The following is a 25710-nucleotide window of genomic DNA, read 5'->3' as shown; positions in this document are numbered from 1 at the left end:
TTATCCGTAATCATGATAGCACAGAGCCAAAACAAAAACTGTCACTGTCAATACTTTTTGGAGCTCACTGTATGTAATAGTATTGCATATGTAATTATTTTGAGTTTGATGAGGTGAAATACTGACCTGCTTATGTTTTGCATCGTAGACCGAAGACGATTTATGGTCAGTACCCAACCCCATGTGTAAGGGGAATATTATAGATTCAGTCATAGAATAGATCTAGTATCTATCTCTATGGATTTAGTATGCTAATGTTTTGTGCTTTGAATATTTCGAAACGGAGTGGCTGCGTGACCAGATTCTCTGACCAACCGTACCTTCTGCGTATGTGCTAGTTCGGCTGGCCAGAGGTGAAACAGGCTTCTCTGGCGAATTTCAATGATGTGCGGTCTATCATATCGTTTGGTGTTGCATGATCATTGAAAGACGAAATAACGGCTGTATGTTATTTATAGTTCAAATTCAGTTTTGCCCCAATGCAATGTGTAGACAGCGATATGTTATTTTGTCATGTAGCCTAAATGCATTTGGTTTCACACCACATTTAGGATAAGGATATAGCAAAAAAAACATTGTTTGCGCACTGCTCATGTTCGTGCTACTGCGTTATCCTTAGTTACAACAGACATGTCAATCATGTCTTAAATTAGCCTACAAAATATATATGCTGCTGGATTTTTATTTCAGCTGTTCAGAAATGTGTGCGTAAAGTAACACATGGACAGAATGTTGTTTAGCTGTGGGGAAGAGTCATCCTGGGGGATGGCGTATGGGTGTGGAGGGGCGGTTTGATCTGGTCGCGCAGCCTCTGCTTTTCAGAAAACACTGTCAAATGTGCTGAATTTGAAACACTGCGTGTCCATAATTGTCCAGTGTACTTCTGAAATTCTGAACAACACCAATGAGACTTTTGAACGGACAAGGACAACACTGCATCAGTTGGAACGTAACAAGTCACAAAACAACCATTTCACCTCAAAGCAACCCTCTAAATGCCCCTTCTTTCCGTGATTGACAGGTGAACTCGGGCCGGCCCATGATCCCCCTGGTCGAGGAGGTCTCCTACCAGAACGAAGGGTTCAGCATAGACTATGAGGCCTCGGGAGGTTCCGGAAGCCTCCTTGGGAGACATGGGGTCTACACCAGGAAACAGTCGCTGATCCCGCCACCGCCACGCTGCCACAGCAGCCATCCAGACTGCGGTTCCAGTACCGTAACAGGCGACATGCTACCTATACTGGTGATGCCAGAGCCCCTGGTTAAAGACCTCACTCCCTCCCTCATCTCTAATGGCAGGAAAGGTGACAGCACCATCAGCACAGGGGCTGTGACAAAAGACGAGACGGAGAGGAATAAACAGAGGGATATGGAGAAAGAGGAGGAGAGGGAATGGGAGAAGCAGTGGGAACACGCTGTTGGCACAAAAGAGAAGAGAAATTCTGAGGGGGAAAGGACGGATATGTCGAGAGATGTTTTGGGTGCTTCTAGTGAGACCGCAGATGTAAGCGAGGCCCCTGAGGACCAAACAAACCCAGAAAAGCCTCAGAGCCAGAGGATGAAAACACACCAAGTCAGAGAACCCAAAGACGGGCACAAAAGCACTTCTGAAGAGTCGTCTGAGGCAGAAAAATCAATATTAGACTATGCACTCTGATCGGTCTTTCAGACGATTATGACACAGCCTCGGAGGACGACCAGGTCCCGTTACTCCAGTATCAGGACGTCAAGGGGGGAAATGCAGCGCAAGGGCTCAGCGAAACAAACCAGCGATCAAGCAAACAGATGACCAAGTAACCCACATATGCACCATTCAGACTCACACTCTGGGCTTCAGACTCACATTGAAGATACAAAATAACTAACGATTTATTTAAAAATAAAACTGACATTATGGAGCCAAACGAACTCTGTACACAGACAAATGTATATAAATAGTTTTTTCTCTCTCCAATTCCATATGATTATGTTGGGCCTAAATGAGCTCAATGACTTTTCAGGTCTTGATTAAGTAAATGGACGTATGTAAATCTGAGAACAAAAACATGTGTTTTCTGAAAAGCTGTGTGGGACCAGCCGTGATGCGAATGAAGCCATTCTGTATTGCTTTCATTTGCAGTGTTAAAGGACTAGTATTTCAGGAATTAAAGTCAAAATCTAAGCGCATGCAATGTAACTACAGTGTTGGGGAAGCTACTCTGAAAATATAGTTTACCCAAGCCATCAATTACTTCACACTGGAAGAAGTTAAGCTACACTAAAGTTACCCTTATGAAAAATGTTGTTACTTAGCTAAAGTTAATTTGAAAAAGTAGTTCACTACATCCAAACTACTTAGGTAAAAATGATCATATCTAAATCTGAAATGTCATAGACTACATGTTTGACGGTGGCGATGGTGTTCTTGGGGTCATAGGCAGCATTTTTCCTCCTCCAAACACGGCGAGTTGAGTTGATGCCAAAGACCTCCATTTTGGTCTTATCTGACCACAACACTTTCACCCAGTTGTCCTCTGAATCATTCAGATGTTCATTGGAAAACTTCAGATGGGCATGTATATGTGCTTTCTTGAGCAGGGAGACCTTGCGGGTGCTGCAGGATTTCAGTCCTTCACGGCAGTGTGTTACCAATTGTTTTCTTGGTGACTATGGTCCCAGCTGCCTTGAGATCATTGACAAGATCCTCCCGTGTAGTTCTGGGCTGATTCCTCACCGTTCTCATGATCATTGCAACTCCACGAGGTGAGATCTTGCATGGAGCCCCAGGCCGAGGGAAATTGACAGTTCTTTTGTGTTTCTTCCATTTGCGAATAACCGCACCAACTGTTGTCACCTTCTCACCAAGCTGCTTGGCGATGGTCTTGTAGCCCATTCCAGCCTTGTGTAGGTCTACAATCTTGTCCCTGACATCCTTGGAGAGCTCTTTGGTCTTGGCCATGGTGGAGAGTTTGGAATCTGATTGATTGCTTCTGTGGACAGGTGTCTTTTATACAGGTAACAAACTGAGATTAGGAGCACTCCCTTTAAGATTGTGCTTCTAATCTCAGCTCGTTACCTGTATAAAAGACACCTGGGAGCCAGAAATCTTTCTGATTGAGGGGGTGAAATACTTATTTCCCTCATTAAAATGCAATCAATTTATAACATTTTTGACATGCGTTTTTCTGGATTTTTTTGTTATTCTGTCTCTCACTGTTCAAATAAACCTACCATTAAAATTATAGACTGATCATTTCTTTGTCAGTGGGCAAACGTACAAAATCAGCAGGGGATCAAATACTTTTTTCCTTCACTGTATTTCTGATCAATTTGATGTTTATTTAATGTCCAAAAAACATAGCGTTTCTTTCAAAACAAGGACCCCAAACTTTTGAACGGTAGTGAAAATCTTGGTTTCTTGGGATGCTTGCAGTGAAAGGAATTATTTGATGAAATATGACTTGGTTAAACTTTGTTTTTTACAATGGCTAACATGGCTATCTTGCACGGACTGCAATTTTGAGAGTGTAAATGTGGAGGAGATCATTGGCTAAGAAATTTGCAGGTAGCATTTCCTTCACAAAATATTATATAATTTAACACAGATCGATGATTGAATCCTCTATTGAAGCAATGGTTGTGTAGTGATATATCCACATCAACTTAATTTGATATCAGTTTGACAACATAGCTGGAAATGTCTACTTTGTCCTTGTCTTCCGGTAAGGACAATATTCTCATGTTTCGTCTAATTCATCTGTCCAATTTTTGGGGTCTTGTTCGTTCATGTGCACGCCTTGTATGTGCATGTCTGACATGATAGACTCTATTTTCTTTTCGAGCTAATTAACTTTTTTAACAGATTGTAGCAGTTTGTTTGTCTTGGTGTGCATTAAGAGCATTTTAGCCATCTGGATATCCTTTAGCTGTTCATTACTCTCATTTGCAAGCCATGGCTTGTTGGATTGGTGTAGCTGCGCCGCGTTACCAACTGATTGGTTCACGGTTGTACATAACTGATCCCTCACTCTCTCCCAGCTGCTTGGGGATATATTCAATCAATCACATTTACTTATATAGCCCTTTTTACATCAGCAGATGTGGCCTTGGGTTGATTTAAATGTGTAAAGGTGCGCTATTATGATCACCGGGGTGGCAGGTAGCCTAGTGTTTAGAGTGCTGGGCCAGTAACCGAAAGGTTGCTGGATCGAATCCCTGAGCTGACAAGATAAAAATATGTTGTGCTGCCCCTGAGCAAGGCAGTTAACCCACTGTTCCCCAGGTGCAAAAGATGTGGATGTTGATTAAGGCAGCCCCCCGCACCTCTCTGATTCAAAGGGGTTGGGTTAAATGAGGAAGACACATTTCAGTTGAAGGCATTCAATTGTACAACTTACTAGGTAGCTTCGTGGTTCCTTTCCCTTTAATCTAGGTCATTAACAGGTATGTCAGTTCTACATGGTTGGTCCCTGGATGGGAGAGCAGATGCTGCTGGAAGTGGTGTTGGAAGGCCAGTAGGAGGCACTCTTTCCTCTGGTCTAAAATATATCAATGCCCCAGGGCAGTGATTGGGGACATTGCCCTGTGTAGGGTGCCGTCTTTCCGATGGGACATTAAACAGGTGACATGACTCTCTGTGGTCACTAAAGATCACATGGCACTTATAAGAGTAGGGGTATTAACCCTGGTGTTCTGGTTAAATTCCCAATCTGGCCCTCATACCATCATGACCACCTAATCATACCTAGTTTCCGATTGGCTCATTCATCTCCCCTCCCCTATTCCCCAGGTCATTGCTGTAAATTGTGTTCTAAGTCAATTTACCCGGTTAAAAAAAGGGGTAACTACTATAGAACCAGGACTACTTCAACGTAACGCAACAACTTTGTCAAATAAACAAAATAGCCTAACTAGGGCTTTACAATGATGTTGGAGGTTAAAATCTTCATAGAAGTCACGGAGGGACTTGTCAACAAGTCTTTCCTCTATTGATTAAGGAAAAAGGAAGCCGCACACTGCTCTTGATAGTACCACTGATCTTTAATAAACTTACATATCGGCCCCACGGTCTTCGTCTAAGCTTTTGTGCGTTTTTTTTTAATTAGCACCGTTATGTAGACCACATCCGTTCCACGCATCAACAGAGGCAAAGGAAAAATCGACATCTAATGTGACCAAAATACAGTCTTCTGTTAAACCGTTATTGGTGAGATCTTGTTTATGAAGTCTATATGTAACAGTGTAGGTTCCGTCCCTCTCTTCGCCCCAACCCGGGCTCGAACCAGGGACCCTTGCACACATCAACTGACACCCACCGAAGCATCGTTACCCATCGCGCCACAAAAGCCGCGGCACTTACAACGCAAGGGGAAACCCTACTTCAAGTCTCAGAGCGAGTGACGTCACTGATTAAAATGTTAATAGCGCGCACCACCGCTAACTAACTAGCCATTTCACATCGGTTACATATAGTCTTTTTCTCCTCTATTGATTAAAATGCAATGTCTTTTGAATGAGTTATCCACATTGAAAATTGTTTAAATGCGGGATTTTATTTTGAAGGTTTCATCTTTACCATACGATCATTATCAACACTGGCATAGACTTTAACCTTATACAGTTATACATATCTTTGATAGGAAACTCCACGCCCACCGAGTAGTGATGTGTCCGGTTTCGTTTCTTCAGTCTGACAGGATTTCCGCAGATCCTCCATGATCACTAATGTTTTCTACACAATGAAACTCAAATAGCTATATTTTCTCAAAGTAGCCAGCTGCTCCCAATCGCATATCGCCATGAATTTAAGAACGCGTTGCCAAATTGGACTGGATTTTTATGAATTCTTGAATGAAACAAATCGAACATCAACCAAACAAAAAAGTGATCTCCGAGACATCTACAACTCAGAGTTTCGAAACAGGTAAATTTATCTTCATCGATGATTTGTTCAAACTTGGAGGAGAGACTTGTTGACAACTCCCTTCGTGCACCTTCTGTGACTTCTAGTAAGATTTTAACCCCCCAACATTTCTCGAAATGTTCACCATCATTGTAAAGCCGTAGTTTGGCTATTGTTTCTAGAATACCTTTTTTGGAACGTAAACCATAAATGAACTTAGAACGCACGGCCCCACTACATCCTGCTAGCAGCACCCTATAACTCAACATGTCAAGTCCATGTTACAGGAAGAAGTCTACTTATAAAGACGGAAAAACAGGGTTACATGTAGCCTATAGTCGGTGTATGGCGAAGTCAGAGGCGGAACTAGCAGACCAGATACTCCAGAGGACGTGGCTACTTAGCCTGGATAGTGGCGAGAAGTAACCGGCCTTGTGCATCGGACACTAGCCTCATTGTATGACAGGAAGAGACGGTGGGACAACTTTTTTCACAGGGGTGTTGGGGGGGGAACACTTAAGCCACATTAATTTCCGAAATGTAACAGGCTATTTAAATCAACTTGTCTAGTCAGATAAACTGCAGGCCTAGCCCACGCCTCTCTTCTGTCAACTTGCACTAGAAGTCAAATACTGACAATGCATACATCGGTACTCGCAAGAATAAATGTCTTAAATTATAGAAATAATGCAATTAGCTAGCTGACACCTGTAAAGCTTTCTCTTTCATAGTTGATCATCTCGACCGCACCGGGGAGAACGCAATAGCGCGTAACAGTGTAGCCTAAATATTCTTCCCTTGAAAACATGTTGAGGTTAAAAGCAGTGAAAACAAAAATTAATGTTTCTGATAAGAATGAACGTCGTCATTGATGCAAATTCTACGTGGTTAAAATAGTGAGCTGTTATGTAAATGGCCTACCACTGAATAACACACCCATATTTGCATTTGTTTGAGGTACTGAAATAAATAAACTTAGTGTATTGCTCCACTCCTTTTCCCCAGACAAAATAAATAACATTTGGTGCATCATTGTACTGCAAGAAATACTTAATTCTGCAGGAGTTAATTTCATATTAGGCTACAAGCGAGATGTTATAGGCCTGTCAGTTTCCAGATTTCAGTTAGTATTTCATTTAACCCATCTCAAGTTCAAAGTGATCATTCTAGTTCTCGTTTCTGCTCTCTCATTGGTTGGCAAAGTAAACATGTTATGTGAATTCTTCATCTTTCACAATAAACAAGTCATTCACAATACTCAAAGTAGGCATTGTAATAACGACATTAGTCTCTCATATTTAAGTAGGCATAGTAAAAACCTAACGTTTTGTTCTGAACATACAGGATACTTTAGCACAATTAAATAGTAGCCATACATTCAGTAATGGCAGTGTAGTACAATACAAGGAATACTTGTACAGTGGTGCAATAGAAACAGTGGTGTGGGTGTAGACATGTGCAAAGAGACCTTGTGACAATGACATGGAGGGATCAGATACTTTATTGTACATTAGAACAGAAATGTGCCTTCTGCTTTTCCCAACACCATGCAGTGCAGCACCCCTCCATCCTGAGGCTCTGCACTGCTGCTGACCCTGTTTCAACGTGTGTGTATTTGTTTGCGTTGGGAAAGGGAGAAGACATTTTCCATTCTCACCATTGAAAAACACATTAAACTCCTCTCCAGTCATTTGTTTATCAGCACAATGTTGATGGGACACATTTCACTTTGATTATAACCCACAAACACCCAAGATGAATTGTTAGCCTAGGCAGCACCTAATAAATTATCTAAGCCAAATCGTCCAAATTACTTGTCCTCATCAATATAATACTGGACAGAGATGCATGCCACTTTCATACATTAGGTTTATGATTATTGGTTGACATTTCGGTAGGCTAGCTAGCTAGATACAGTATCTAACGTTAAGCCTTATATAAAATGTAGCTGCCTAGCCCTCCTTAGTTATTTAGTTAACGTTCGCTAGCTAGCTAGGGTCCATGACAGGGTTAACTGGGCAAGCAGCTATGGTAATTTACCAACAATGCATGGCTGTAGCTATTGTGTCAGAATTAGCTATTGAAGTTAGCTAGCTAGTATAATTTGCTAGTTAAAAATTGAGAACTAACATAGCTAGTTAGTTACCGTTATATTACTGGCTAGCTAGAGATGTTAATGCAACGGGTCACAATCAGATTTTTTTTCTTCTGTTGCACAAAGTTAGCTTTTTGGCATAGACAGCCATTGCTAGGCCTCCAGACACTGAGTGGAACAAATATATAGCTAGCTAGCAGATTAGCTAGACAAATAACAAACATGTTACCTGAAGTAAAATGCAGCTGATCCAAGCACGACGTTGTTCTATTTCGACAAACCCCAACAACATACTATGGGACGCCGTTTGGGTCTTTGCTTGTCAAAAAGATACAATATTCGACACGTCAAATAACACAATTATATTATAGATTGTTGTGTGTGCTGCATTTGCACGTGCTAGCACCAATGTGCAACCAGCCTGAAAACAATTGCCAGTAGAAACTGCAGTCATTTTCAATATTCTTAGCAATGATTTAGGAATCCTTGTGAGTAAGTATTCACTAGGTAGCCACATGTTGTTCGCCTATTGGAATTGAACTTCAGTTCACGTAGGAAAAAAACGAGCTATCCAGCTACTTAACCCTGTTTCCCAAAGCTAACGTTATAAGCAGCCACCTAGGTTCATCTGGCTAGTGGGGGCTGATCCAACCGGGTTATGTGTTGTGAAGATAGCCACAATAGTGGAATTTGCGAGTCGCCTTCAAATTAAAAGTCCCTTGTTGAAAGAGACGCAGAAGGTTACAATTGGTGAACTCATGCCATATTTAGACTAGTTAATGTTAAACAGGGTTGGATTGGGGATCATTGAAATGGGGTATCAGTCTACTCAGTACCCAAGTACTACTTCCCCAAAGTTCTCAGACTCCCAAACATCCACGTTGCATTGTTTTCCCTCTGGAGTAGTGTTCAATACACATAGTTGGTTGACTGGTACAATACATGTGGCTCAATTCACAGTGGTTTCAGAATCCCGCAGAGCTACGATGCTAAGGTTCGCTGGGTATCACTGATACTCCATGTCATTGATCCACAATTCATAGGTAAGGCTGTACAGTGAAATAAGTTTGACCCTGGTGCAATTCTAAAGTCTAATACATTGAGTGTGATTTCAACAGATTTTTGTCAAAATAACAGACGTTTGTTGATTTTATATAACATGCTAACCTCATTTTAGCATGATCTATTCAGTTATGGCATAATTCCACTATTTGTATTCATTTGCGTCACTGTCAATAACATACTTTTATTCTGAAGGCTAACCGCAAATTCCACCATTGCGGCTAATCCTTATTGTCGCTAGCTTCACATAGATGGGTCCAACAACCGTTAATCAAATAAGAACTGTCTTATAAATTAGGGGTATTTTAGATGATGACACCTAGTTAGGTAGTTGGTTAGCTAGGAAACTATAGCTACTGAAACAGATTGTCGATGTGCTATGTTTTTGGGGAAGGCCATTGTTTGCATCCATCTAGGGTCCATAATAGCTAGCTTGCTTTTTTTTTTAATGACCAGCACTGTCCAGAGCTTGGGGAAGGGCAAAACTTTACCAGCGTCGATACGTATCGATGAATCGTTGTGACATGAAATACGAGTGATAGTGTTATAACTACGTAAAAAAAAAAATATAGGTATTAAATTATAATCTGACGTGCAGTAATATTTAGGTCCAGTTTGGTCAACAAGATTATTTGACACGTCAAATAGTCTTGTGTTGTTTGACGTGTACCTTTTTTTGACACGCAAAGACCCAAACGGCGTTCCATAATATACACAGCACTCGACTTAGCTACTTCTTCGATGATGTTTACCTAAGCCGGTGTCTATTCCATAAATTACCACAGGATAAATCGGTGATGTTAAAAAGCCTATTTACTTTATTCCATCTGACTGCGCAGTCCACTGTCTCATCAGCCCAGCCAGGGAAGTTATAAACTTGATCTCCACTATAAAAAGCATCTAGACATTATCTCGTATTTCTTTTAGACCTAACATTTCATTTTCCTTGCTGTCTGTCTCTCCGACATTTGTTTCAATATTCAGATTTGACTTCCAGCTGTCCCATTGTAGCCTAATGAAGGTGTCGGGAGGCTTCGTCTCGGGCCTAACAACACCCGTGCCAATATATCCTCCAAACACCGGCTTCTAGGGCATTATAACTTTATTTTTTTTTGACCTCTTGAGATGTGAAAACGTTTTTTTTTTTTAATTAAAAGTTTAAAGTTTTCTTGTTTTTCAGTCAACAAAGAAAACACAATTTACATTCACAGATGTGGCAGACAAATAATAGAATAAAAAATCAAATGTAACAAACAACAAATTTGCAGCAGCACTATCAGTGATCATGTTAGATATTTCCAGCTTTAGCTGAGATAATGAGAACATCATTCGTTTTATACACACACTTCCACGTGTGTGTATATAGACACATTTCCTTAATCACCACATTCACTCTGTCCAGTTTGAAATATAGTTGAGTAGTGGAGACCGAGTCTATCGAAGTTGGGTTGTCTCTTGTGGAGGTCATAATTGAGCTTTTCAAGAGGAAGAAAGTCAACAATCTGGTCAATCCACATCTTAAACGTAGGAGAGGAATCAGAAGCCCACGTTAGGAGAATACATTTGAAAACACGTTTTTTATGAAGTTGAATGTGCTCTTTATCAACACTTCTTATCAACACTTCTCAAAAGGCACAGAATAGGTGAGTTGTCTGAATGGATGGGAGGTGTTGATGAAGACTTATGCATTTTAACCTCTCTCTCTTTTAGGGATGGAGTGAGAGACCCTAACTTCAGTTCGATCCTGTATGCTCTCAAGCTGTCCAATAATGCCAAAGTCTACTCAGGAGCGGTGCACTTCAAACCAAAGGTAGGTCTACAACACTAGCCTGGTACAGACTTATATTGACATATGGCCCTAGCCTGGTAGCTTTGGGCAGGGTGTAGGTAGTGGGTTACTGTTGTGTTCCTCAAACAGCTCACCAGTTGTCCGTGCATGTGTCCAAAGTCCTGGTTCATGATCGGCCCACACCCTCTCCAGCTCAGCTTTTACAACCAGTTGCAACCTAGCAATCGATACCAACCGCATTCTGACGTGTGTGTTTCCGTATGTTACAAAGACAACATTGTCAAAGCCAAACCAAAAGAAAAAAAGAAGACCGAAATTTGTTTTCCAAATGACTCTGCTCTGATAGCAGATATAGACATGGCACTAGACTAAAGAGACGGAGGGTTAAATTTGACCCGTGTGTGTGTGTGTGTGTGTGTGTGTGTGTGTGTGTGTGTGTGTTGGTCTGCAGGTGAGGGATTTCTGTCAGGACCAGTGGCAAGGACCCCGGGGAAAGGGGCGTGGCCAGAAGCAGCAGGGGGCATCTAGCTCTTTTCCTGTTCAGAATGGAGGCAAGGTGAACGGGGTGGGGCAGAAAAATGGGGCATGTGTGAGCGGAGTGTGTGTGGCGCCCTCATCTGACCCAGCCCAGACATCACACACCCCCAGGAGAGACTGGAGACTGGCAAATTACATCCTCAGGAAGTTCAAGTCTGACAGGTGATTGGTCCAGACATGGAGCTGTTTGTCTTTACCTTTATTCTTCATTCATCAGGTCCTTATCGATCCTTGGTGGCCCAATCCCAAATGCCCTATGGACTGACAGGATGTGATGGGTATATGCAATTTGGTTAATCATCCACCTAGCCTTTCAGTGAGCAAGTGAAGCTATTATCATATTGCTCACACCTTTCAAATCCTCTCCGATCTCGGCATGTGCATAGGGTCTAGGGGTCCATTTGGGATTGGGCCTCTAATGTGACTAACCTATCTCCTGACCCCTACCCCCTCAGAGCGGAGTTGATCTCTGACCATGGCGGTGTACGCATCACTTCTGACCACCCTGTTGTAGACGGCCTGATCAAGTTCAGTCTGGAGAGTGAGACAGAGGTAAGACCAGACCTTGACCTTCAACCCTGACTCTAACTCTGACCCTAATACCCTGACTACAGCGCTCGCGTCGCGTGCTCGAGCGTTGCAAAATAAATGTAGGAATCTATGTTATTCAATTATTGCACCCACACTGCTCGCGCGCGTCAACGAGCGTTCGCGTTGCCAAGGGCTAAAATAGAAGTCATTCCTATTTCTGACGCAGATCGCGCTGCAAGTCCTGCCTCTCCCATCTCATTGGTTTATAGAAGCAGGTACCCATGTGCCATCTCCTCATTGGTTATACCTACATGGGTGATTGAAAGACGAATTGTGTTGCCGGTTGTCGTGGTAATACTATGAAAGTTTAGATGCCAATCACCATATAAGTTAAACATTGAAAAAGCCTGGAAGGAGAAGAGGTGACTAGAAACGATTCGGTTGGCCGTTTTATGTGTGGATTAATTGTCGGAGTAGAGGACCTAGTGCATTTCAGGTAAATTAACAACCTAATGTTTATATCCCAGGACAAATTAGCTAGCAACAGCAAGCTAGCTAAATGGACAAATTAGCTAGCAAGTGCAAGCAAACTAGCTAAATTGCCATAAATGTTTAATGCTTTTTAACCTGTCCCCAAATTAATTTCATTGGTTCAGAGTTTGTTTTGATATTTTAACCTGCGTGTCATGATCGCGTTTGGTGTGGGGACAAAATAAATGTATGCACGATGGCGCACGCGCGCAGCCGGTTTGTGTTCCGTGTAATGCTACGTTCATAACATCTCGTAAATTCGTCAATACCAGCATACGACTGGGAAAAATCCACTTAAACGCCCCTCCAACTGGTAATTACTAATGGGAAACTCGTCTATCATCTCTGAACTCTTCCCACATGGTGAACTCTGAAGTCACATACTAAGGAAATTACCTTGATAACAGCATTTTCGGCAGTTAAATGCAACAACAAAACATTATTTATAATCTATTCATATTGTTTTTGAACACTAATTTGTTTGCCAACACAATAACTGTACTTTTAGTTTATGGTTTATGCAGCTTGTTTGTCATATCAGCCAATCAGAACGACGAGTTCAAAGCACGTGAACGCACAGAACTCATTTCTCCCAGTTTACAAGTAGTATTTTACGAGTTTCCCACTTGTTATGAAAACAGCATTTCCCTAGCATCATTTAAATTGGGGACACAGGGGAACGCCCAGCACCCAACACCAGAGTCTTTCCCCACAAAGCCGACATTCAATTTATACAGGTGCGATTAATGGTCAGACACGGCACATGCAAATCTAAAGTGATAGCAGGTCGGGCGAAAAGATCTGGGAGAATGGGTACAAAAGGCTTCCGACACGAGGTCAGACTGCTCTGAACTCTAATTCGCATATAAGAGACGGTAGTTAGTCATCCCACATCTGTAAATCTATTTTTACTCTAAGACCAAACCAGACCTGTGACAAAATAGTAGCTGTTTTCTTTCAATGACTTTACAGGAGAAACTAACAAACTCTCCTTCTCTCCCCCCAGGTGTACGTAGTTCGTCTGTTCCTGGAGAACTCCTCCTCCAGTCCTCTCTCCTTCACCTACTACTCTGCTCTGCACCGGATGACCTGCTTCAACCTACAGGACATGCAAAAAGTCACCCGAAACAACCCTCTACAGCTGGGACCAGGCAAGACACACACAAACACACAGGCAGGGCCGGATTAAGACATTTTAGTATTGAATTCAAACAAACAATAGCCCAGGCCAATGAAGCGAAACACAGATTGTACAATATTAGGAGGCAATATATATACAGTGTCTAGATCATAAGCTACAGAAGGCTAGCAAATACAATTTCCAGTGGCACACTTACTCACCAAAGGCTTCACCTTCATCATTTGGTCATGGCCGATGTGCTTGTCTTGGCAATAGCCTATCTCAAGATGAGCTACTTTGAAACAAGTGCTGCTGTTTGATACAAATTGGTTCTATTGGTTCTACAGAAAGATTAGTCTTCTCTTTTCAGCAGTAGCCATTTGCTTTCCAAACAGTTTTTCTCACAATTGTATTTTGAAATCTGCAAAAGGCAAACCGACAGCTGCAACCAACCATAGAAATATAATCCATAGATGGCCGTTCAGATTAAAGTCAGGACTGGCATCCATTGCTAATGTACCCATGAGTTTAACAGTCAAATTGCCAGGGTAAGAGGTTACAAAACCCTTCTATGGATTATATATCTATGGCCACAACGCAACAAGCTGTAGCCTATATTTGGTCAGCATTCACAAGGCCGCAGGGCCAAACGGATTACCAGGACGTGTACTGCGAGCATGCGCTGACCAACTAGCAAGTGTATTCACGGACATTTTCAACCTCTCCCTGTCCGAGTCTGTGGTACCAACATGTTTTAAGCAGACCACCATAGTGCCTGTGCCCAATAACACTAAGGTAACGTGCTAAATGACTACCGACATGTAGCACTCATGTCTGTAGCCATAAAGTGCTTTGAAAGGCTGGTCATGGCTCACATCAACACCATCATCCCAGAAACCCTAAACCCACTCCAATTTGCATACCGCCCCAACAGATCCACAGATGACGCAGTCTCTAGTGCACTCCACACTGCCCTTTCCCACCTGGACAAAAGGAACACCAATGTGAGAATGCTATTCATTGACAACAGCTCAGCGATCAACACCATAGTGCCCTCAAAGCTCATCAATAAGCTAAGAACCCTGGGACTAAACACCTCCCTCTGAAACTGGATCCTGGACTTCCTGATGGGCCGCCCCCAGGTGATAAGGGTAAGTAACAACACATCCGCCAAGCTGATCCTCAACACGGGCCCCTCGGGTGCGTGCTCAGCCCCCTCCTGTACTCCCTGTTCACTCATGACTGCACGGCCAGGCACGACTCCAACACCATCATTAAATTTGCAGATGATCACCGACAACAACGAGACAGCCTATAGGTAGGAGGCCAGGACAACAACCTCTCCCTCAACTTGATCAAGACAAAGGAGATGATTGTGGACTACAGGAAAAAGAGGACCGAGCTCGCCCCCATTCTCATCGACAGGCTGTAGTGGAGCAGGTTGAGAGCTTCAAGTTCATTGATGTCCACGTCACCAACAAACTAACATGGTCCAAGCACACCAAGACAGTCATGAAGCGGGCACAACAAAACCTATTCCCCCTCAGGAGACTGAAAAGATTTGGCATGGGTCCTCAGATCCTCAAAAGGTTCTACAGCTGCACCATCAAGAGCATCCTGACTGGTTGCATCACTGCAAGGCACTACAGAGGGTAATGCAAACAGCCCAGTACATCACTGGGGCCAAGCTTCCTGCCATCCAAGACCTCTATACCAAGCGGTGTCAGAGGAAGGCCCTAAAAATTGTCAGACTCCAGCCACCCTAGTCATAGACTGTTCTCTCTGCTACCGCATGGCAAGCGGTACCAGAGCACCAAGTCTAGGTCCAAGAGGCTTCTAAACAGCTTCTACCCCCAAGCCATAAGACTCCTGAACATCTAGTCAAATTGCTACCCAGACTATTTGCATTACCCCCCCCCCCCCCCCCCCCTCTCCACACCACTGCCACTTTCTGTTGTTATCATCTATGCATAACTTTAATAATACTACCTACATGTACATAGTACCTCAACTAACCGGTGCCCCCGCACATTGAACCCCATTGACCCCCCCCTCTATATATTGTTATTTTTTACTGCTGCTCTTTAATTACTTGTTACTTTTATCTCTTATTCTTATCCGCATTTTTTTTTAAACTGCACTGTTGGTTAGGGGTTCGTAAGTGAGCATTTCACTGTAAGGTCTACACCTGTTGTGTTTGGCACATGTGACTAATAAAATTTGATTTTGATTTGATTTGGTGCACATGCTGCCTTCCAGACTGTAGGCATGCTGGTAACTGCCCAAATAAAGGAAATACTTGAGTAAACAAGGAATATAAAGAATATGTTAGAGCCGATTCGGACATATTTGTATAAAAGACTGAACATACCGAGCTCCATGTACATTTGTGTAAATATATTAAATATGAATTTATTTGATGAAATATTAGGTACGTACCTTTAGGATTTATATTTACATGATTGAGATATATTCATTTGTTGTTAGTGTAACTTAGTTTTTGGTCCCCCCCTCTTGCCCATTCATTGTCCTGTTGTAAGTGTGTTAGGATAAAGGCAGGAAGTTGGGCCTTCGGGGGGAGGGAGTCCTTGCTAGATGCGGGAGCGGTATAGTTTTTTGACCATACAGACAGGTCATATTATGTATTTTCCATATCAAGTAATCTATGTTTTAAGTTGATTGGATAATCATTTTCCTGTTAGATATAAGAAGAATAAACATTTTTGTTTCACCATATCCCTGGATCTCATTGAATGTTTGGCTGTTTGGAAACTTTGAGTGTGGACTGTATGCGTACCAAACAACCCCGCTTCAGGCTTGGGCAGTGGCTATGGTAAAGAGGAAAGGAAGCCACTATAATCAAGTCAAAAAACTCCATGAAGGATTGCTATCGGAAGGAAATCTCCGGTTCGGACACACGCTGGATATTGTTCTATTTGTAATTGCATTCGGACCATAAGGACAGCTCGCTTGGAAGGACTTGAACTCCTAGAATTCACCAGCTGTGAGTAACCACTGCGAATTAATGAGCTGCCCTGTTCAATGCGATCGTTTGATCATGCATATTATGGAAGCGCAAATGTGCTTATAATTGGAATGTTTGATAAACTTGGGAATGGAATTCAAAACACAGCGCTGTGAAAACAATTAAGAAGTTTAAGTTTGGGAAACACTGAGATCCTATGCACAATGTAGCCTAATCATATGTCTAATATTTGGCCTAACGTGGAAATGCAATGCATCAACGCAACGAATGCAACTTAAGGATCTAAAGATACTGCATGTTTAAACTTCATTAAAGGGACAAAACTTATAATGGGATGAAATGTTTAAAACGCATCTATAATGTCGAACCTGCACATGTTCAATTCCAAATGGGTCAATTTGCTGAAATGGATGACTGTGTTTTTAAAGCATTAAAGGAGGTCTAAAGGGGCATTACGTTTAACAATCAAACCAACAACTGTGTCATTGTAAATTGAGTGAACTAAAAGTCAATGATGGAGGATGAAATCCCAAATAAGACTCCACTGGAGAGGGCAGAGGAGCATCTAAATTCACTCTATGCATCCCGGAGAAGCAAACTTGGAGTGTGTACACGCAAAATGAATGAATGAAATAGTCTTGAAGCATTTTATGCTGTTCTCAATGACTTTAAGAATGCTCATGAATCTGTGCTAGAGCTGGTCACAGAGGAGGAACAGGAACAGGAGAGCATGAACTATTATCAACCAAGAATAAGAACTTATGAACATTTCCTGAAAGAGGTGGAAATATGGAAAAAAGCTGAAGTTGAGCCACAAACGCTCATTGAACCACACGACAGCATTTCCAATGTGTCAAAAACATCAAGTAAAACAAAGTATTCTAAGACTGCTTCCTCAGTGTCCTCTGCACGCCTAAAAGCTGAGGCAGAACGAGCAGCTCTACTAGCTCGCCAAGCATCATTACCGGACAAGCATGCATTGGAACTGGAGAAAGCTCAACTGAATGTTAGGATGGAGAAAATGGCACTGGAAATGGACATAGCAGCATATAATGCCAGACTGAAGGTCCTGGAGAGTGTTGAGTCAACTTCTCAATCCCATGCCGTGGCAGCCCACTTACTAAGCCAACAAGATGGAATGAACACTTATTTTGAGAACCAGGAACCTGAGGTCTATGAGGAATCTGAACCATCACCTGTTGAGTTTGCTGCATTAGGTGCAGTTCCAAAGACCCCACTACAAAGAGTTTTACAACAACCAACTACAAAGCCATCAAAACCTATTCAGAAAACAGTCATAAAGCACACCCTTCAGCATCCAACAGCAAGGTCTAGCAATCAACACAGAATCAACACTGCGGGTATCAGCGATAATACCAGCCATGATAACCTCTCTACTGTCATGCAAAGGCAGAATGAAATTGCTGACCTCCTTGTACTACAGCACAAACAGGCCACACTCCCTGTTAAGGAGATCCCTATGTTTGACGGTGATCCTCTAAACTTCCCTACAAACTTATGGAAAAATGGAGGTCTACGGCATGTGATATTTTAGAGAGAAGCCACCTGAGGGCCCAGTTCAGTGACCTTGTGACGTTCATGGAAAAACAGGCCAAAATACTGCAGGATCCGTTGTATGGAGATATTCAAGATCCCCTGTCCAACAAAAAGTTGTTAAAAACCAAAACAGAAGCTGACTTTAAACAGCAGTTCAAGTCCAAAAGTAGGGGAAGCAGCTTTGCCACTGCAGTAGCTGTAGTGGCAGATTGTGTCTCTGAATGTTTGTTCTTTTAGAGGTTTTTCAAAGTCAAGAAACCAGGCACCTACCCTTCTGATGCTCCCAGTATCTCATGTGTATTTTGTGCCGGTGGGCATTTATTGGTCGACTGCCAACTGGTGAAGGCACAGCCACACGAATCCAAGGTTGAATTTCTGAGATCAAAAGGCCTTTGTTTTGGCTGTTTGATGAGAGGACACTTAAGCAAAGAATGTAAAAGAAGGATGACCTGTCAGAGCTGTCAAAAAGCACCCCACTATCCTGCACATTGAAGGAAGAGAGAGATTTAGATCTCAAAAGGCAGATATGAGTGGGGTAGCAGTAAAACGGGAGGAGACTGTCAGCAGTGGTCTTGTTTCACTGGAAGCTGGTGAAGATACCGGGGCCGGTACAGATTGCACTTGCAATTGTGCCAGTTCAAGTAAAGGTGGCAAATGGAAGCAAGTCTGTGTTAACCTAATGCGTTTCTCGATTCTGGTAGCTCAGCAACATTTTGTACGGAGAGGCTCATGAGGCAGCTGAATGCTAAATGCAGTGAGACTGAAATTTGGCTACGCACAATGGGGCAGGAGAGTCCTACCAAGAGCTTTCAGATGTCTGGATTAGAGATTGGCAACGTGGAAGGCAACACATTTCTTGCATTACCAAAGGTCTACACCCAAAATAAGATCCCAGTGACGAGAGAGAACATTCCCACTCAGAAAGATCTCAAAAGGTGGTCATACCTGAAAGAGGTTCAGTTGAAGGAAATTGATGCCGACGTCGAACTCCTGATTGGCGTAAATGCTCCAAAGGTAATGGAACCCTGGCAAATCATAAATAGCCAAGGCAACGGACCGTATGCAGTGAAAACCATCTTTGGATGGGTGATGAACGGTCCTCTAAACAATTGTACCATGGTCCTCTTAACAATTGTACCATGGCAAAAGAATCTGGATGTCCTACGGTGATGGCCAATCATATCTCAATGGCCGACCTGGGGGTTCTTCTTGTAAATCAGTACAACCATGACTTCCCTGAGAGAGAGTATGAAGAGAAAAGTGAGATGTCAGCTGAGGATCGTAAGTTTATGGAGATTGTATCAAGCTCCATAACCCTCAAAGACCGTCACTACTACTTACCATTGCCCTTTCGCAACAAACATGTAGTCCTGCCGAACAATCGTGACATGGCAAAGCAGCGGGCTCTAAATATCATCAGGAAGTTCAAGAAGGATGAAGGTTACGCTGCAGAGTACAAAGGCTTCATGGAAGAGATGATAACAAAAGGTTATGCCGAGAAGGTAACACTAGAACAGCTTCTCAGAGAGAAAGGCAAGGTATGGTACATACCACACCATGGCGTTCACCATAAGCTCAAAGGAACAATCCGAGTGGTGTTTGACTGTTCATCATCCTATAAAGGCACATCTCTCAACTGTGAACTCCTTCAAGGCCCTGACCTGGCAAACACGCGTATAGGAGTCTTGCTAAGATTTCGGCAAGAGCACATTGCCATGATGGCAGACATCGAATGAATGTTCCATCAAGTACGTGTCCATGAAGATGACTTAGACTTCCTGCCATTCCTATGGTGGCCGGATGGTGATACTAACAAAAGATTGGAGGTGTACAGAATGACAGTACATCTTTTCGGTGCTATATCCTCTCCAAGTTGTGCAAATTCTGCACTGCGAAAGACTGCAGAGAACAACTGAGGGGTACGATGAAGAGGTGATTCAAACGCTCAAGTCCAACTTCTATGTTGATGACTGCCTCAAGTCAGTGGCCACAGAAGAACAAGACATGGCTTTCACAAAAAACCTCAGGGATGTGTGCTCTCAGGGTGGGTTCAAATTGACCAAGTAGGTCAGCAACAGCTGTGCTGGCTTCTCTCCCTGATGAACACAAAGCCAAGCAGATAAAAGAACTGGACCTGGACAGAGAAAAGCTGCCTGTTGAAACAGCACTTGGAATCCGATGGAACATTGAAAGTGATGCGTTTACCTTCCGAGTCATTGTCAAGAACAGACCCCTTACAAGAAGAGGTATTCTCTCAACTGTCAGCTCTGTTTATGATCCATTAGGTTTCCTCGCCCCATTCGTATTAAAGGCAAAGCAAATTCTTCAAGTGCTCTGCAAGCTAAAGTGTGGATGGGACGAAGTCATCCCTGAAGAACACTCTATTTCATGGAAGAGATGGCTCTCAGAGCTAGACCAGCTCTCCAGATTCCAGATAGACAGGTGTATGATGCCTGAGAACTTTGGTCAAGTCAAGACCGCACAGCTGCATCACTTCGGTGACGCAAGTGAGCAAGGTTATGGCACGGCAAGCTACCTTAGGTTCACAAACGGTATGGAAAAGGTCCACATCGCATTCATACTGGGAAAATCAAGGGTGACTCCACTCAAGCAGATGACGATCCCCAGACTGGAACGTGCTGCAGCAACATTGGCAGTGCGAGTGGACAGGATGTTAAGGTTGGAGCTCCAGATTGAATTTGAGGAGTCAACTTTCTGGACAGACAGCCAGTCTGTGCTAAAATACATCCGCAACGATACCAAGAGATTCCATACCTTTGTGGTTAATAGGGTTGCTATGATCCGTGACCTATCGAAAGCAAAACAGTGGAGGTATTTGAACTCCAAACACAACCCAGCCGATGATGCCTCGAGGATTACATGTTGAAATTTTCCTGAACTCAAAGAGATGGCGCAAAGGACCAGAATTCCTGGAGAAAACAGAAACACAATGGCCGAAAGTCCCCGAGGAGCTTGGCTCCATCCCTTCGGATGATCCAGAGGTGAGAAAAGATGTCATCGTAAACAGTACGTGTGGAAGAAAAGAGTCCGACTGATTTAGTACTATTCAACATGGAACAGCTTGAAGAAAGCAGCTGTCTGGATGCTGAAACTGAAGAGACTTCTTCTACAGTTAAGACAGAAAAGGAAAGTTCTCACACAAACTGATCCAGGATCAGATCAGAGTCTGACAAACTTATTGAAGGAACAAATTGACAAGTTCAAACTGACGTTTGGAAAAGGAAGTCTGTCTGTGGATGACCTAGATGAAGCAGAAAAGGCCATCATTCGATTTGAGCAACGACAGCACTTTAAACAAGAAATTGCACTAGTTGTGAAGGGAAAACAATGTGCCAAGAGAAGCGGCTCAATCTGTAAGCTTGATCCAATTGTTGACAATGGCATTCTGAGAGTAGGAGGAAGGTTAAACAAAGCTGCAATGCCTACGGAACTAAAGAATCCTATGATCCTGCCCAAAGACGCCTACATCTCCAGACTGATCTTACTCCACATCCATGAGCAGGTTGGCCACTCTGGGAGAGGTCACATGCTTTCTAGACTTCGCCAGTGATATTGGATACCCTGTGCCAACTCCTTAGCAAGGAATATCCTTAAGAGCTGTGTCTTCTGCAGGCGGATGCAAGCTAGAGCTGGAGAACAGAAGATGGCCGACCTTCCACAAGATCGGGTGTCACCTGATTTGCCGCCTTTCACCCATGTGGGCATAGATTACTTCGACCCCATAGAGGTGAAGCGAGGCCGCGTTCATGTAAAGCGGTATGGTGTGATCTTTACTTGCCTTGTGAGTCGAGTTGTCCATCTAGAAGTTGCTAGTTATCTGGATACTGATGCCTGCATCAATGCCCTGCGCAGGTTCATCTGTCGAAGGGGCCCAGTAACAAGTATCAGAACAGACAATGGCACCAACTTTGTTGGAACACACAGAGAGCTAGGAGAAGCTCTGAAAGAGCTGGATCACAAGATTCAAAATGAATTACTGAAGGAAGGAGTGACATGGTCATTCAAACCTCCCTCTGGAGCCCACCATGGGGGGGTATGGGAGAGGTTGATCCGACTGGTGAAAAATATCCTCTATTCAGTCCTTAAAGAGCAAGTACTGGATGATGAGGCTTTGCAGACAGCCTTGTGTGAAGTTGAGGCAATTATGAACGACAGACCAATTACAACTGTAACAAATGACCCTAATGATCTAGAACCCCTGACTCCGAACCATCTGCTTCATCTGAAAGCAAAGCCAGTCCTGCCACCAGGACTATTCCAGAGAAGCGACCTATACTCACGAAGGAGATGGAAGCAAGTACAATATATTACTGACCTCTTCTGGAAGAGATGGATCAGGGAGTATCTTCCACTTATGCAGGAGCGGAACAAGTGGAACAAAACTAAGAGAAACTTCATTCCTGGTGACCTTGTGGTCATTGTCGACGACACCGCCCCTAGGAACTCTTGGCTAATGGGGCGTGTGGTGGAGGCTTTGCCAGGGGCCAAAGGTCTTGTCCGGAGCGTCATGGTTAAGACTAAGACCAATATCTTACAGAGACCAATCAATAAACTCTGTCTGCTCCTTGAGGCGACGGAATGAGACACACACACACACACACACACACACACACACACACACACACACAGGGCTCCATCTTTGAATCACGTGCACCTCTGATTCGTTGATGTCGTACTCTTACATTCTTTTATGTCGTAGTCATACATTTTTGGATGTCATACTTTTGACATATTTGTATAAAAGACTGAACATACCGAGCTCCATGTACATTTGTGTAAATATATTAAATATGAATGTATTTGATGATATATTAGGTACGTACCTTTTATGATTTATATTTACATGATTGAGATACACTAACAACAAATGAATATAACTTCGTTTTTGGCCCCCCCTCTTGCCCATTCATTGTACTGTGGTAAGTGTGTTAGGATAAAGGCAGGAAGTTGGGCCTTCGGGGGGAGGGAGTCCTTGCTAGATGCGGGAGCGGTATAGTTTTTTGACCATACAGACAGGTCATATTATGTATTTTCCATATCAAGTAATCTATGTTTTAAGTTGATTGGATAATCATTTTCCTGTTAGATATAAGAAGAATAAACATTTTTGTTGCACCATATCCCTGGATCTCATTGAATGTTTGGCTGTTTGGAAACTTTGAGTGTGGACTGTATGCGTACCAAACAACCCCGCTTCAGGCTTGGGCAGTGGCTATGGTAAAGAGGAAAGGAAGCCACTATAGAATATGTTATGATGTGGGGTGCATTTTCCTGGCATGGTTTAGGTCCACCTGTAGAATCTATGCCATGGTGCATTGAACCTGCTCTGATAGCTCGTGGTGGCACAGCACCTTGTTTCCATAATTTTGGTAGATACCTGAATGTGCTTGTGATAAAACCTATTCCACAATACTTTTGTATTATTGATCCTCTGTGGCTAAATTATGTACTCTGGTGTATTTTGAACATAGCGAGTGGGCTCCTGTGACATTTTTATTTGTTTTGCCTCTTGGGCCCCTTACGGGCTTGGGGCCAGCCCTTGTCACACAAAAGGCAAGTAACATTTATTTATTATGCGGTTCATTTTAAATATTTTCATTAGTCAGTTACCTAACCAATTACCGATGTGGGCATCCTACCTCCATCTGATGATTTGCAGAGTGGGCTCCTGAGTGGGCTCCTGAGTCTTCCTGTGGTATATATTGAATATATACTAACTACAGTATATAATATACACTGTATATAGGCACGCGCACACGCAAAGTCTCCCGCAACAACCTACTACAGCTCCAACCAGGCAAGAGATGCACAGCCCAAATCGCTCCCTCAGCCTTCATTTTGGCCCCAACCCTTCAATGTTTCCAGTTCTGTAGGGTCTGGACAGGTATAAGTGGTGGAGTTTCCACCATATTGCTAACACCTTACCGATCTACAAACATTTAAATGTTTGGGCCAAAAGAAGGCTCAGGGAACCTGACGCATGCTGGTGCGCACACACTCTCTTTCTATAATATGTTACTAACGCCCTCCCTCCCTCTCTTCTCCCCCTCCCTCCCTCTCCTCCCCAGGTGCCCAGTATGAGGTGCAGCTCCTGTTCAAGTCCAGCCTCCTGGGTTTCTATCCAGCCACTCTGGTCTTTGAGTTTAAACCCTCCCTCTCCTCTCCTGCCTTCCACCTGCTGCGGTTCATCGAGGCCCAGTATGTGACAGGGTTGGCCAGGGAGCTGGCCCCAACTGCGCCCTACAAACCTAGAGCTATCATCAGCGCTACGGATTATCTGCCTTACACTGTAGAGGACGGGGAACCACCTGAGAGGTAGGTAACACACACACACCTGGTAACACACACATTAAACAAGTCAACATTCACGAGGCCACAGGGCCAGACGAATTACCAGGACGTGTACTCAAAGCATGCGTGGACCAACTGGCAAGTGTCTTCACTGACATTTTCAACCTCTCCCTGACTGAGTCTATAATACCTGCATGTTTCAAGCAGACCACCATAGTCCTTGTGCCCAAGAACGCAAAGGTAACCTGCCTAAATGACTACCGCCCATAGCACTCAAGTTGGTGGTCATGAAGTGCTTTGAAAGGATGGTCATGGCTCACATCAACACCATCATCCCGGATACCCTAGACCCACTCAAATTTGCATACCGCCCCAACAAATCCACAGATGATGCCGTCTCCATTGCACTCCACACTGCCCTTTCCCACCTGGACAAAAGGAACACCTATGAGAATGCTGTTCATCGACTACAGCTCAGCGATCAACACCAGTCACAAGTAATAGACTGTTCTCTCTGCTACCGCGTGGCAAGCAGTACCGGAGCACTAAGTCTAGGTCCAAAAGGCTCCTTAACAGCTTCTACCCCAATGCCATAAGACTGCTGAACAATTAATCAAATGTTTTTACACTGCTGCTACTTGCTGTTTATTATCTATGCATAGTCACTTTACCCCTACCTACATGTACAAATGACCTCGATTACCTCAAATAACCTGTACCCTCGCACATTGACTTGGCACTGGTACCCCCTGTTATTGTTATTTTATTGTTACTTTTTTAACTTTAGTTTATTTAGTAAATCTTTTCTTAACTCTATTTTCTTAAAATTGCTTTGTTGGTTAAGGGCTTGTAAGTAAGCATTTCACTGTAAGGTCTACACCTGTTGTATTCGGCGCATGTGACAAATACAATTTGATATGATTTGATCTGGCAGAACACACACACCTGATAAAAAACAAAACACCTTATCGACCCTGAACCATTACCTTTACAGCCTCTATGCCTTACACTGTAGAGGAGGGAGATTTACCTGAGCGGTAACATGCACTTGACAGCCATTAAACACACCTCAGCATACAGATACTTTTCAAAAATACTAACCCTGTCTCTCTCTCTCCATGGTTCACCCTGTTCTACCACTACCACTCTCCTCCTCCCCCGCCCCTCCCTGTCAGTCTCTCAGCCAACAGCCTGACAGCTGTGGTGCGTCTCCAGGACTACAAGGTTCCAGGATATTTCAGAGATCTGATCAAGTCCCTCAACGGACACGCCTCCTCCTCTACTCTTTTACTGGATGCTCAGTGAGTGC

The 25710-nt window shown here is 43.2% G+C and overlaps 1 protein-coding gene across 1 annotated transcript in view; it reads left to right on the top strand.

Moving 5' to 3' along the window:
• The first annotated feature begins 5758 nt into the window (after positions 1 to 5758).
• The window catches only part of mov10 (helicase MOV-10), a 43950-nt gene continuing 23998 nt past the window's right edge, over positions 5759 to 25710 (top strand). Inside the window, exons 1-7 of the mRNA NM_001173703.1 lie at positions 5759 to 5902; positions 10749 to 10848; positions 11279 to 11526; positions 11820 to 11916; positions 13433 to 13577; positions 24179 to 24425; positions 25577 to 25702. Coding sequence (NP_001167174.1) covers positions 5778 to 5902; positions 10749 to 10848; positions 11279 to 11526; positions 11820 to 11916; positions 13433 to 13577; positions 24179 to 24425; positions 25577 to 25702 — 1088 coding nt within the window. The 5' untranslated portion in view covers positions 5759 to 5777. The remainder of the gene's footprint in view (positions 5903 to 10748; positions 10849 to 11278; positions 11527 to 11819; positions 11917 to 13432; positions 13578 to 24178; positions 24426 to 25576; positions 25703 to 25710) is intronic.

Source organism: Salmo salar, chromosome 17 (assembly GCF_965601325.2).
Source record: "Salmo salar chromosome 17, fSalSal1, whole genome shotgun sequence".
Taxonomy (NCBI): Eukaryota; Metazoa; Chordata; class Actinopteri; order Salmoniformes; family Salmonidae; genus Salmo; species Salmo salar.
This window is presented reverse-complemented; position numbering and strand designations above follow the sequence as displayed.